The sequence below is a fragment of the Pongo pygmaeus genome, chromosome 9, assembly GCF_028885625.2.
Source record: "Pongo pygmaeus isolate AG05252 chromosome 9, NHGRI_mPonPyg2-v2.0_pri, whole genome shotgun sequence".
NCBI classification, from domain to species: domain Eukaryota; kingdom Metazoa; phylum Chordata; class Mammalia; order Primates; family Hominidae; genus Pongo; species Pongo pygmaeus.
In genome coordinates, this window is record NC_072382.2 from 9,682,017 (window position 1) to 9,696,341 (window position 14,325).

The 14,325-nt window shown below is 53.1% G+C and overlaps 1 protein-coding gene across 3 annotated transcripts; it reads right to left on the reverse strand.

Moving 5' to 3' along the window:
* Positions 1 to 2,932: 2,932 nt before the first annotated feature.
* On the reverse strand, positions 2,933 to 11,476 carry ARL2 (ADP ribosylation factor like GTPase 2). 3 transcript variants are annotated; one of them, XM_054437539.2, is made up of 5 exons: positions 10,832 to 11,476; positions 6,641 to 6,751; positions 6,382 to 6,544; positions 4,582 to 4,662; positions 2,933 to 3,389 (listed from the first exon to the last, which is right to left on the reverse strand). In XM_054437539.2, the coding sequence occupies exons 1-5, from the start codon at positions 10,894 to 10,896 to the stop codon at positions 3,255 to 3,257; spliced, it is 555 nt and encodes a 184-aa protein (XP_054293514.1). In that variant the 5' UTR covers positions 10,897 to 11,476; the 3' UTR covers positions 2,933 to 3,254. The 3 variants fall into 3 exon arrangements, with proteins under 3 accessions (XP_054293514.1, XP_063527803.1, XP_054293513.1); XM_063671733.1 differs by having other exon boundaries at positions 2,933 to 4,662; XM_054437538.2 differs by lacking the exons at positions 2,933 to 3,389; positions 4,582 to 4,662 and having other exon boundaries at positions 5,584 to 6,544; positions 10,832 to 11,402.
* Between the last annotated feature and the right edge of the window lie 2,849 nt (positions 11,477 to 14,325).

Consider the following 14,325-nt stretch of genomic DNA (forward strand, 5'->3'; position numbering starts at 1 on the left):
GGCTTAAATACAATACATAGTATTTAGTGCAGAGGAAGCATTGTGAATAGCCACTCTTGTTCCTGGAATTCAGGTGTACAGGTGCGATGCCTTGGTCTTCAGAAAGAAGCAAAGCATGGCATGGGGCTCATGCCTGTAATCCTAGCACTTTGGGAGGCCAAGGCGGGAGGATCACTTGAGGCCAGGAGTTCGAGACCAGCCTAGGCAACAGGCTGCCCCCGATTTCATGAGAAATTTAAAAATTAGCTGGGGGCCGCGTGCAGGGGCTCATGCCTGTAATCCCAGCACTTTGGGAGGCCAAGTCGGGTGGATTACTTGATGCCAGGAGTTCAAGGCCAGCCTGGCCAACATGGTGAAACCCCATCTCTACTAAAAATGCAAAAATTAGCCAGGTATGGTGACGGGCGCCTATAATCCCAGCTACTTGGGAGAATGGGGCAGGAGAGTCGCTTGAACCCAGGAGGCAGAAATTGCACTTAACCTCCTGGAGGAAATGTCATCCAGGAGCCAGTCGATGCCAGGCAGCGGGTTCTCCCCAGCAATGGGGTTGCAGCCCTTGATGTACCAGTGGTGGCTGCGGAGAGTCCAGCTCCAGGGCCTGGGAGAACAAAGGTGCTGGTGGTGGCCAGTGACCACATACCCTGCCTCCCTTCAGCCCCTTCCCTCCCTGCTCAAGGGTCAGCCCATCCAGGAAGCCTCCCCTGGCCCCTGGGAGAGCTTATCTATTCCCCGGAGCACCTGAGCTCTCTGTACAGTGCCACGCCAGTGCCGCCCCTTAGTGTCCCATATAAAAGAGGATCCTGATAGGTGGCACTTGTTAGGGCTGTCCCTAACTGCATTGCTGAATGGAATGGGTAGTACTTAGAACAGTGTAGGCAAAAGAAAGAGAGATCAGAGAATCAGACTGTTACTGTGTCTATGTAGAAAGGGAAGATATAAGAAATTTCATTTTGACCTGTACCCTGAACAATTGCTTTGCCCTGAGATGCTGTTAATCTGTAACTTTGCCCCAGCCACTTTGCCCCAACTTCTTTGCCCCAACCTTGAGCTCACAAAAACATGTGTTGTATGGAAGGAAGGTGTTTTGTTTTGTTTTTTTTTTTTGAGATGGAGTCTCGCTCTGTCGCCCAGTCTGGAGTGCAGTGGCGCCATCTCGGCTCACTGCAAGCTCCGCCTCCCGGGTTCACGCCATTCTCCTGCCTCAGCCTCCCGAGTAGCTGGGACTATAGACGCCTGCCACCACACCCGGCTAATTTTTTGTATTTTTAGTAGAGATGGGGTTTCACTGTGTTAGCCAGGATGGTCTCGATCTCCTGACCTCGTGATCCACCTGCCTCGGCCTCCCAAAGTGCTGAGATTACAGGCGTGAGCCACCGCGCCCAGCCTTGGAATCAAGGTTTAAGGGATCTAGGGCTGTGCAGGATGTGCCTTGTTAACAAAATGTTTACAAGCAGTATCCTTGGTAAGAGTCATCGCCATTCTCTAGTCTCAATAAACCAGGGGCACAATGCACTACGGAAAGCCGCAGGGTCCTCTGCCCTGGAAAGCCAGATATTGTCCAAGGTTTCTCCCCATGTGGTAGTCTGAAATATGGCCTCATGGGATGAGAAAGACCTGACCGTCCCCCAACCCGACACCCGTAAAGGGTCTGTGCTGAGGTGGATTAGTAAAAGAGGAAAGCCTCTTGCAGTTGAGATAGAGGAAGGCCACTGTCTCCTGCCTGCCCCTGGGAACTGAATGTCTCGGTATAAAACCCGATTGAACATTTGTTCAATTCTGAGATAGGAGAAAAACTGCCCTATGGCGGGAGGCGAGACATGTTGGCAGCAATGCTGCCTTGTTAGTCTTTACTCCACTGAGATGTTTCGGCGGAGAGAAACATAAATCTGGCCTACGTGCACATCCAGGCATAGTACCTCCCCTTGAACTTCATTATGACACAGATTCTTTTGCTCACGTTTTTTTGCTGACCTTCTCCCTATTATCACCCTGCTCTCCTACTGCATTCTTCTTGCTGAGATAGTGAAAATAATAATCAATAAAAACTGAAGAAACTGAGAGACCGGTCCCAGTGCAGGTCCTTGAACCGGTCCCCTGGGCCCACTTTTCTTTCTCTATACTTTGTGTCATATTTCTTTTCTCAGTCTCTCGTCCCACCTGACGAGATATACCCACAGGTTTGGAGGGACAGGCCACCCCTTCACACAGAGCCCTGCAGAGTAAGCAGCTGCTAGGACCCTGTGCCATGAAAACATCCGCCAGTCTTGCCACTTGGATTGGACCCCTGGGGTGGCCTCATTTCCTATCCTTTCCCAGCCTGGCACTGCTTCAGAGTTCCTGTAGCCTTCAGGGAAGGCCTCAGCTACCCCTGCCTGATGTGGCCCCCCTCCCGCCCTCTGACTGCACTCCCTCCTACACATGACTCTATGTACCTCCCCATTTCCCAAGAGCCCTTGCTCTTCATGCCTGTCCTGTGATCCCCTCTGCCTGAACCTGTGCTGGCCTTGTACAGCTGTTCAGGTTGTCCACTGCACATGGGTTCCTGGCTGCGACAGAGAATTGGGAGCTGAATTTCAGCCCATGTTCCATGCAAAAAGTTGGAGCCCTGGTCAGGAGCTGTGCCCCTTTTTCTAATTCATACCTATGAGAGTTGGAGATCCCCTGGTGAACTGTCTTCCCCTTCCTCTACCTAGAAAACTACTCACGCTTTACTCCCAGCTTTAATGTGACCTCCTCTAGGAAGCCTGCCTTGACTCCTCCAGATGGAATCAGTTGCACCGTGTCCCATGCTTCTATAACTTTTTCTGCATCCCTTTGACATTGCTGCAGTTCACCATCGACTGCAATGATCTGTTCCTTTCTGTCCCCTGCTGGATTATGGGCCCCAGGTGGTCTCTAACGCTGCTGAATCAACAAATGACTCAGCCAGGAATCGGGCAAGGAGCGGTTTATTTCGCAGCTAAGTGAAGGATGAGGCCCACAGCCTCGGTAGCAGCAGTAGCAGCTCCTCCCCGCCCAGCCCTCTCTTCTTGGTATGGTAGCCAAAGGCCAGGTCAGGAGCCAGGGAGACAGCCAGGGCACAGCCCTCCCGCCACGGGAGCCGGGTGGCCACAGAGCAGCAGCAGGCAGCAGCAGCAGGTTGGGGTGGAGGAAGGGGAGTGTTAGTTTGGCTGGCTGACTCCCATCCCCCCATGGGTAGTGTTTGGTGAAGGTTGGGGGACCTGGACTGCTAGGTGGGGGGTATCTGGAGTGGTTCAGTCAGCTGTGAAGATGCGGCTGGAAATGTCATCCAGGAGCCAGTCGATGCCCGGCAGCAGGTTCTCCCCAGTGACGGCGCTGCAGCCCTGGATGCACCAGTGGTGGCTGCGGATGGAGTCCAGCTCCAGGGCCTGGGAGGACAAAGGTGCTGATGGTGGTGGCCAGTGACTGCAGACCCTGCCTGCCGTCAGCCCCTTCCCTCCCCAGCCCAGAGGAACCCCACGCCTCCCTCAAGGCCCTGCTCCAGGTCATCCCATCCAGGAAGCCCCGCCAGTCCCAGGGAGAGTTTGTCAGCCCCCAGGGGCACCTGGGCTTCTCTGTCCAGTACCACGCCAGTGCTGCCCCTTAGTGATGTAAATGCAGCGTGGGCTCCTGAGCATCCACCAGAATCCGGGCATCGTGCTAGGAGCCCCACACGTCCTCTCTCACTCATTCTCCTCAAGCCCTCATGAGTCAGGGATCGTGTCGACCATTTCACCAAGGAGGAAACCAAAGTTCAGAGAGGTTAAGCAACCTGCCTAGGGGAACATAGCTCACAAGCGGCAGAGCCAAGATTTTAACCCTGCTGTTTCTCACTGTGGTGCTTGAGTACTAGAATCATGGTTAAAACGTGGGCTCTGGGGTCAGACAGGCTTCCTGTCTATTTAGTGGCTGTGTGACCTGGGACAAGTTACCTAATCTCTGTGAGCCTGCTTCACCATCTGTAAAATAATAGTTCTCACCTCATGAGGTTGTTGTGAGAATGAAATGAGTTAATCCATGTAAGGAGCAGAGCATACTGAAAGCACTATGTGCTGGCTACTGTTAGCCTGTGAACAACACATGCGCAGCTCTGCCTTCCCCAGGCTGTGGGCCACCCCATGCCTTATTAATCACTGGATCCCCAGTGCCCTGCATAGGTCCTGCCACCTAGCAGGGGCTAATAAATGCTTTTCTTATTTTCCTTTTTTTTTGAGACAAAGTCTCACTCTTTTCCCACAGGCTGGAGTACAATGGCGTGATCTTGGCTCACTGCAACCTCCACCTCCTGGGTTCAAGCGATTCTCCTGTCTCAGCCTCCTGAGTAGCTGGGATTACAGGCGCACGCCATTGCACCTGGCTAATTTTTGTATTTTTAGTATAGACGGGGTTTCATCACGTTGGTCAGGCTGATCTCGAACTCCTGACCTCAGGTGATCCACTCGCCTTGGCCTCCCAAAGTGCTGGTATTACAGGTGTGAGCCACTGCACCCAGCCTTTTTGGTTATTTTTAATAAATGCTTTTAAAATAAATAAATGTGTGCCCCTTTCCCTCAGCGAGCCTGTCTTGGGGCCTGGACTCACCTCGCGGATGGCGTTAGAGGACAGTGCTCCAGGCAGGTCCTGCTTGTTAGCAAAGATGAGGAGGGTTGCTCCGGCCAGGCGCTGGGGGAGAGAAGATAGAGGGGTGGCGTGGGGACTCAGAGGACAGCCTGACCCCTCCTCTAATGGCCCAGAGCATCTGGGGTGAAGGATCGACCTGGAAGATCAAGGTGAGGCCCCGTGGTGGTGGGAGAGGCCCAGGAGTAAGTTTGTGGACACAGCCATCAAGGCTGGCCCACATGGGCAGAGCAGCCCTGGGCCAGGATTCTGGTTCCAGCCAACCACCACCCAGGGGACACCGCTGTCCCCATGCTCCAGCTTCCTCTTCCATAAACAGGGAGGGGTGTTGGATAAGATGATCCCTGAGCTCTCTGTGGTTCTAGACTGCTCCAATCTGATGACCAGACATGCACAGAGGATGTGACCTCTCCCTCTTCTGGGTTCACACAGCCCTTTAACCATTCCACTCCCAACAGGCCTCACTGTCCACCTCTGATTCTAGTTGTTTCCACACAGATGTCCGTGATTGGGAGAGATGTGTGTGGACAGGTCTAACCCTTGGGCCTTGACCTGCCTTGACCAGCATTTGACGGCCCTGATCTCGTTTGACCTGCTCCACCCACACAGGAGATGTGTGCGGTGTGCCCAGGACAGTCCCCACTCCGCCTGCAGAATCCCCCCTTTCACTCTCAAAGTGTCCTCATTTTCAACTAAACGCAATGTTGTAGCCTGAATCAAACATTGGAACACAAAAAGTGTATTAGTGGAAAAACTGGTGAAATTCAAATAAAATCTGTAATTAAGATAATAGTAATTCACCAGTGTTGATTTATTAGTTTGGACAGGCCATGGTTAGGTAAGATGGGGAAGCAAGGTAAAGGGTATATGGGGGACCTCTGACCTCTGTACTATCTTTGCAAGTGTCCTTTTTTTCCTGTACTATCTTTGCAAGTGTCTTTTTTTTTTTTTTTTTTTTTTTGAGATGGAGTCTCACTCTGTTGCCCAGGCTGGAGTACAGTGACACAATCGCAGCTCACTGCAAGCTCCGCCTCCCAGGTTCACACCATTCTCCTGCCTCAGCCTCCTGAGTAGCTGGGACTATAGGCGCCTGCCACCACGCCCGGCTAATTTTTTGTATTTTTAGTAGACACAGGGTTTCACCGTGTTAGCCAGGATGGTCTCAATCTCCTGACCTCGTGATCCACCCGCCTCGGCCTCCCAAAGTGCTGGGATTACAGGCGTGAGCCACCGTGCCCGGCCCCTTCCTTTTTTTTTTGAGACAGGGTCTTGCTCTGTCGCCCAGGAGGCTGGAATGCAGTGGCACGATCACAGCTCACTGCAGCCTCGACCTCCTAGGCTCAACTCATCCTCCTGTCTGAGCCTCCAGAGTAGCTAGGACTACAGGTGCGTGCCACCACCCCCGGCTGAGGTCACACCGCGAAGAGTCAGACTCTTGAGCCAGGCTCCATGGCCTCTTGAAGCTTCATACTGGCCTTGGGTCATCCTCCCTAAAGCCCAGTGACGTGGGTGTCATCATCACCATTTCAAGGCACAGAAACTGATGCTCAGGGTAGTGACGCAGTAACACCACAGGGACGTTAACTCAATCTCAGTCCACAGCATGTGTCCTGCCTCTGGCACCATGGGCCTCCCATGGTGGGGGCCCAGTGAAGGAAGGGATCCTGCCTCTAGTTTCCCTCTGGGGCCACGGGCCCCTCTGGGCATCTGCTGAGAAGGCGGCCACACGTCCATACATGTACACAAAGGGTAGGAGCTGCCCACCTCCTCCACCAGCAGGCTCTGGAGCTCCCGCTGGCAGTCCTGCATGCGCTGGCGGTCCGCGCTGTCCACTACCCAGATGAGGCCATCAGTGCTCTCAAAGTAGTTCCGCCAGTAGGACCGCAGGGACTTTTGGCCACCCACATCCCAGATGTTCAGCTTGAATCTGGGCAAGAAGCGGGTGACAGGAGGGTCAGCTGGGCCCCTCTCCCACCTTCCCTGCCCTGCTCTGGGCTGGCCCACCCACGGGGCCCCTGCTCACCCTCGGTGCTCCAGGGTCTTGATGTTGAAGCCCAGCGTTGGGGAGATGGTGTCAATGTCCTCCCCATTGAACTTCTTCAGGATGGTTGTCTTTCCAGCATTGTCCAGGCCACTGGGGCACAGCAGGTTAAGGAGAAGTCCCTGTTCTCTGCCAGGTGGTGACATCGCCACAGAGCCCCTTAGGGGACTCATTATTTCATTTCCCACCATGTATCAAACTGAGTTGAGCACACGCCTGACCATAATCGGCCCACAATAAATATGAAAGTATCAAATTATAAATATCATCTCTACTGAACAAAAGCTCCTCAATTTGTCGAACACCTACTATGTGCCAGACTCTCTTCTGGGTGCTAGAGGACAAAGCCCTGCCCTTAGGAAGCTTACACTCTAGTGGGAAGACAGTCAATAAAGTACAAACAAATGAGAAAAGAAGGCCCTGCCAGATCCTGGCTAGCGCCATCAACACAATAGAGAGGCTTTCCAACAAGGCCATCGGAGGAGGCTCTTTCAGCTCGGGTGCCGGGGAAGGCCTCTCTGAGGTGTCTGGAGCTGAGACTCAAAATACAAGGAGCAAGCTTTTTGAAGAACTAAGGTAAGAACAAACATCTGGAGGCAGCCACCCTCATTTGTTTCTGGAATATTCCAGACCTGCTACTGCACAGTGCAAATTAATGGGTGTGCTTATGTGCTTACCTGTGGAGGGAACCACCCTCCTCTATCCTCCCAACACTGCAGCTCAGTTGGGCATGGTGGGGTGGGAAGGTCCTGGACTCGACCACCTTTCCCTGCTCATCACAGCTGGGGCGAATGACCCAGGCCCAGGAGAGGGGTGAGGAGGGCACTTCCCCTGAGGCCCAGCCTTAGCCCCTGGAACCTGGCCGCTGATGACCCCCTGTCCCCAACCCATCATCCATGTTTCCTTCCCCTCTTGATCATCCCCACTGGCTGATGAGCTTGCTGTTCTTTCTCCCACCTTAAAAAGAGCAAATAGGCCGGGCGCAGTGGCTCACACCTGTAATCCCAGCACTTTGGGAGGCCAAGGTGGGTGGATCACCTGAGGTCAGGAGTTCGAGACCAGCCTGACCAACAAGATGAAACCCCATCTCTACTAAAACTACAAAAATTAGCCAGGCGTGGTGGCAGGCGTCTGTAGTTCCAGCTACTCGGGAGGCTGAGACAGGAGAATTGCTTGAACCCGGGAGGCAGAGGTTGCAATGAGCCAAGATCACACCACTGTACTCCAGCCTGGGCGACTCAGTGAGACCCCGTCTCATTTAAAAAAAAAAAAAAAAAAAAGAGCAAACAAAGCCCTTGATCCCTCTGCCCCATCTAGTTATTCATTTATATCTTTCCTTTTACAGGAAATCTCAGAATAGTTGTTTGTGCTCACCCCCATTTCTGCCTTCTTGCTCTTCCAAGAACACACTCCCATCAGGCTTTTGCTGCCACTGTGGCCAAAACTGCTCTTACCAAGGTCAGTCCCCAAAGACCTCCCTGTGGCCCTCTAGTGCTGGGACAGTGCTCAGTCATCTTCTGTTCCCCACTCAGCACCTGATGGAGTGGCTCGCCCTCCTCCCCAGCACATGCGCTGCCCTTGGCACTGGGACACACCCTCACCTGGTTCTCGTCCTCACCTGACTTCATCCTGGTACAACCGGGTTCTCTTCTCTGGCCACGCTCATCCCTGGGTGACCTCATCCAGGATCACAGCTTCAAATACCATCTCTATCCTGATAACACCCAAATGTGTACCTCCCACACACTGGACCTCAGTGCCTGCATCCAGCTGCCTGCCTGACACTTCCGGGCTAACTCAGAGGCATCTCACATGGCACACACAGGCACACACAGGGTTCTCATCTCCACCCTGAACCTGCTCCTCCCCCAGTCCTCTCCATCTCAGCAAATGGTTCCTCACCCTTCTAATTGCTCAGGCCAGAAACTTCCATGACCTCACCACTTCCATTCTGGTCCAAGCCACCATCCTATCTCACCTGGCATCACTGCAGTGGCCTAACTGGTCTCCGATTCCTTCTCGCCACTGCACTTCTCACTGAAAGGGAAAACCAAAAACCAAAAGGCCCTAGGTGAGGTGGTTCCCAGTCAACGCTCCTCCCCACTCCAGCCATACTGCCCTCCTCGCCAGTCCTCTGAACACACCAGTTAGTCCTCCCAGGGCCTCTGACTTGCTGTTCCCTTTGCTTTAAAGTTTCCCCCGATTGCTATATGATTCAACTCTCACCTCCCTCATGTACTCAATTGTCACTTTTTTTTTTTTGAGACAGAGTTTCACTGGTCACCCAGGCTGGAGTGCAATGACACGATCTCAGCTCACTGCAATCTCTGCCTCCCACATTCTAGCAAATCTCTTGCCTCAGCCTCCTGGGTAGCTGGGATTAAAGGTGTCCACCACCACACCCAGCTAATTTTTGTATTTTCAGTAGAGACAGGATTTCACCATGTTGGCCAGGCTGGTCTCAAACTCCTGACCTCAAGTGATCCATCCGCCTCAGCCTTTCAAAGGGCTGGGATTACAGGCATGAGCCACCGCACCCTGCCATCATACAGTGGACTTCTTTGACCACCCTAAATTGCATTGTTCTCCATACATATGTATGTAGTGGGAGTTCATCCTGGAGCAGTAAAAGGCCCTGTTCCCCAGAAGCATGGTCCAAAGCATGGCCCATATATATATAGTATGTATGGAGAATATATATATGTATAAATAGAGACGGGGTCTCACTATGTTGCCCAGGCTGGTCTCAAACACCTGGGCTCAAGCAAGCCTCCCACCTCAGCCTCCCAAAGTGCTAGGGTTACCACGTGTGTGCCACTGCACCCAGCCTCTATTACATATTTTACTTACTTCCTATGTTATTGTCTTTCTACCCCCCGCGAATTACAGAATTTCCATGAAGGTAAGATTTTTTTGTTTTATTAGCCTGGCCTCTAGGACAGTGTCTAGCACATATTAGGCACTCAATATTTATCAAATGGGTGAACTGTATGCTTTTCTCAAAGTTCTTTAAAACAGACATGGGGCCGGGCGCGGTGGCTCACGCCTGTAATCCCAACACTTTGGGAGGCGAAGGCGGGTGGATCACTTGAGCTCAGGAATTCGAGACCAGCCTGACCAACAAAGTGAAACCCCGTCTCTACTAGAAATATATTTTAAAAAATAGCCGGGCGTGGTGGCGGGCACCTGTAATCCCAGCTACTTGGGAGGCTGAGGCAGGGGAATAGCTTGAACCCAGGAGGCGGAGGTTGCAGTGAGCCGAGATTGCGCCACTGCACTCCAGCCTGGGCAACAAGAACGAAACTCCGTCTCAAATAAAATAAAATAAAATAAAACAGACATGGGCCGGACTCCGTGGCTCATGCCTATATTCCCAGAGTTTTGGGAGGCTGAGGCGGGAGGATCACTTGAGCCTAGAAGCTGGAGGCTGCAGTGAGCCTTGATTGCGCCACTGCACTCCAGCCAGGGCAACAGAGCAAGACCCTGTCTCAAAAAATAAAACAGTCATGATGTGATTATTAAGTTATATGTGCATGTAAGCGTCTTATCTCCCCTGCCATTCCCCCGCGGGGCCCAGCGCAGAGCAGGGGGAACAGGTGCGGGCGCCTAACTGGACTCAGAAGGCGCACAGGGCGCACGGGGCACTCGGGCCCACACACACATCCGCAGCCACAGGGACAACCACGGGCCGCGTAGCACCAAAAAGACGGACTGTTGGATCCACGCTCGAAAGGATCCGCGGAGCCCACACCCGCCACCCACCACCCCGCACGCCCCCGGGATTCGGAGCTCGAGGGCGGGGCCGGGGCCTGGAACCCTCGGGCCCGGGGGAGGAGATCAGAGCCGGGAGGGCAGCGGCCCCACGCTTGGGCCAGGCCGCCGGGTGGTGGCGTCCGAATCATCTCCGGGACCCACCGCCCCTGACATTCGGGCCGCCCAGCCCTGCCGCTGAGCCTGCAGGCCCGCTTCTGCGGCCCTCGGAGCTGGCCCCTGCCCCAGTCCGGGGGTGCGGCTCCTCCCGGCCCGCCGGGGCGATTGGTGGGGCCCGCGTGGTGACGCCAGGGGCAGTTGGGACGCGCCGGCCGCCGCGTTCGGCTCCCGACAGGGGGCGCCCGGCACCGCCCGCCCGGCGGGGCCCCGCTACCCTCGCGGCTCCGGCGTCCGGGAGGATACAGCATGAGCAGTCGCAGCTCCCGCTCTTTCTGCTTCATCTTCTTCAGAATGGTCAGGAGCCCCATGGTCCCCGGAGCCCCCTCCCGGTCGCCGTTTCTTCCCAGTCCCGGGACCCCGCTCCCGGTTCCTATTGGCTATCACGCTCGCCGACGCCATAGCCGATTGGCCGGACGCTCGTTTGGTCCCGCCCCCACGACACGTGACCGCGAGGTCGCCTGCGACGCGGCTGCGAGGGTCCCTCTAGCGGCGCAGGGGGTTTCTGTGCTGCCGCCCGCCCTGACGGTGCGCCTCGAGGGCTGAGGCTGGGGGAGCAAGGGCGACTCCCCCACCCTTTCCCCTGCCGGACCGGGGCTCTCGGCCGGAGCGGAAACCTTGAAGTTCTTGAGTTGCATCTTGGCTGCGTCTGACCTGAGAGTCAGAACCCAGGGCCCCCAGGTACGGACGAACTCATCCTGGGGCCAGTGTAGGCCCCTGTTCCCAGCAGCACGGTCCAAATCCTGCTCATCTGGGCCCTCCGCATCGTCCTCTGACAGAGCAGAAAGTTGGACCTCCCGCTACCCGGCTCCGGTGGCTCTCAATTCAGGGCGGCGGTGCCCCCTGGAGGCCGTTCGGAAACATGCGGGGCGTCCCTGGGTTCCAATGACGGAATTGTAGTCCCGCCCCAAAGGCTGCCCCCACCCAGAGGCCCAGCGTTTCCCTGTTGAGAAGCACAGTTCCTACTTTTGCGGATGGAAAAACTGAGGCCCAGATGATGCTTAGCACAGTGGCTGGCATGCAGTAGGTGCTCAATAAATACTTGTTGTTGAATGAATGGCTTTGTCCAAGAGTTTCATTCTTTACCTTAGCGCTCAAGAAGTCCAGAAGAAGTGAGGAAATAGGTCAAGGACCAAGCCCTTTCGTAAACTCTGGAGAGAGCCTTATTGTCTTAATTCGGGCCCCAGCCGGCTGCAGGGTAAGTGTGAATAGGCAGCACGGAAGAGCCTGTCTCATGCTTGGGAAAGAGCTGTCAGCACCAGCTGAAGACAATGGCTAACTCCTGTGTAACTGCAACGCACTCCACGTGTTCACCTTCATTCCCTGCAACCCTGAGAGGTTTATATTGTTTTCATAGCTACGATAATGGAATCCAGAGTGTTTAAGGAGCATGGGTGAGATTCAAACTCAGGTCTAGTAAATGGTAAAGCACGATGTCTTCATGCCTCCATGAAGTTTGCCTAGAGAGAGGTCTGGAAGAAGCTGGAGCTAACCATCTTGCAGAAAGGGGCTTGTGGTCAGAGGAGGGCTGAACAGATAGGCTGCCTGAGTGGGACCCTTCGGTCAGCACCATTTACCCTCCATCACACACACACAAAGGAAGAAAGTGAGCATAGCGCCTACCCAGAGGCTTTGAAACGCAGCTAAGATCAAAATGGGAAATGCTGGCTGGGCGCCATGGCTCACGCCTGTAATCCCAGCGCTTTGGGAGGCCGAGGCGGGTGGATCACGAGGTCAGGAGTTCAAGACCAGCCTGGCCAACATGGTGAAACCCCGTCTCTACTAAGAATACAAAAAATTAGCTGGGCGTGGTGGCGGCACCTGTAATCCCAGCTATTCAGGAGGCTGAGGCAGAGAATTGCTTGAACCCAGGAGGTGGAGGTGGCAGTGAGCCGAGATTGTGCCACTGCACTCCAGCCTGGGCGACAGAGTGAGACTCCGTCTCAAAAAAAAAAAAAAAAAAAAAATGTCTAGAGGTAGGAGCCTGCCATCCTGCTTCTAGGAGCCTGCACCACAGACATTCTGGCACTGCACAGGAACATTTATGACAACGAAGTTCACTGTGGCATGGTTTGGAACAGCAAGAAATTGGAAAAAACCTAAGTGCCTCCAGTGAGGGCAGGTTACCTGAGGCGGGGTAGGTGCATGTGGATTCCACGAAGCCCTTAAAACAGTGAAGTGGGCCAGGCGCAGTGGCTCATGTCTAATCCCAGCACTTTGGAAGGCAGAGGTGAGTGGATTGCTTGAGCCCAGGAGTTCAAGACCAGCCTGGCCAACTTAGGGATACTCCCATCTCTATAAAAAATAGAAAAATTAGCCAGACGTGCTCACTTGAACCCAAGAGGCGAAGGTTGCAGTGAGCTGAAATTGTGCCACTGCACTCCAGCCTGGGTGAAAGAGTCTGTCTCAAAAAAAAAAAAAAAAAAAAAATTAGGTGTGGTGGTGCACATCTGTAGTCCCAGCTACTTAGAAGGCTGAGGTGGGAGCCCAGGAGGACGAGGCTGCAGTGAGCCGTGATCATGCCACACTGCACTCTAGCTTTCATGACAGAGTTAGACCCTGTCTCAAAGAAACAGAAAACAGTGAGGTGGAGCTGTAAGATACCAGTGTGGAAAGATGTCCGCGCCGTATTAAATGAAAAACAGAAACAAAAACAAATTCAGTCCTGTTTTAGTTTTAAAAATAACATTAACTGGAAATATGCCCACTTAGCAATGTTTTTTAATCTATGAGATGCATTCCATTAAGGAAGTGGATTGTAAAATCAGTGTCACAAATAAGTTGAACTGTATGAAATTGCCCATATTTGACAGTTTTGATACACAGATGTATTTCAAATGGTTCAACCTAGTAGCATTAACAAAAATGAAATAGAATGAACAGAACTGAAAACATTACTACCTTTAGCCGTGTAGTAAAGGTAAGTAGTGTTTGGTGACACATTTGTTTCAGATATTTATACAGATATGTGTACTTCTCACTGTGAGTCACAATCACAAAAGTTTGAAAATCAGTGCAACGCAGCTGTTAACTGGGGAGTAAGTTTGGGAAAACATAAAATTATTGCCTTGGGCGTTTCTGTATTTTCTTTTTTTCTTTGAGACAGAGTCTGGCTCTATCACCCAGGCTGGAGTGCAGTGGCACAATCCCGGCTCACTGCAACCTCCGCCTCCCGGGTTCAAGCGATTCTCCTGCCTCAGCCTCCCAAGTAACTGGGATTACAGGCATGAGCCACCATGCCTGGCTAATTTTTATATTTTCAGTAAAGACCGGGTTTCACCATGTTGGCCAGCTGGTCACAAACTCCTGGCCTCAAGAGATTTGCCTTCCTCAGCCTCCCAAAGGGCTGGGATTACAGGTGTGAGCCACCGCACCCAGCCTTGGATTGTTTTATTTCCTACCAGTAGCGTTGAAAGAACTTGTTCAAATATCTGGCTCAAAGTCTTGCCTGTCCATGCTGATAGTAGAATTTCAGTGAATAGAAATTAGAAAAAAAAAAAACAACAACATCCAAGCTCTGTGAAAAATGGGGAGTTCAGGAAGTATGTGTAAGTTTTGTTGTTGTTGTTGTTGTTGTTTTTTGAGATGGAGTCTTGCTCTGTCACCCAGGCTGGAGTGCAGTGGCACAATCTCAGCTCACTGCAAGCTCTGCCTCATGGGTTCACGCCATTCTCCTGCCTCAGCCTCCCGAGTAGCTGGGACTAAAGGTGCCCGCCACTACGCCTGGCTAATTTTTTGTA

Coding starts and splice junctions, on each gene's coding strand:
- ARL2 (XM_063671733.1), bottom strand. CDS start 10,896: ATGGGGCTCCTGACCATTCTGAAGAAGATGAAGCAGAAAGAGCGGGAG. Junction 6,752..10,831: donor GAGCTGCGACTGCTCATGCT/GTATCCTCCCGG, acceptor GCTGTGCCCCAG/TGGCCTGGACAATGCTGGAA. Junction 6,545..6,640: donor AAGACCCTGGAGCACCGAGG/GTGAGCAGGGGC, acceptor CTTCTTGCCCAG/ATTCAAGCTGAACATCTGGG.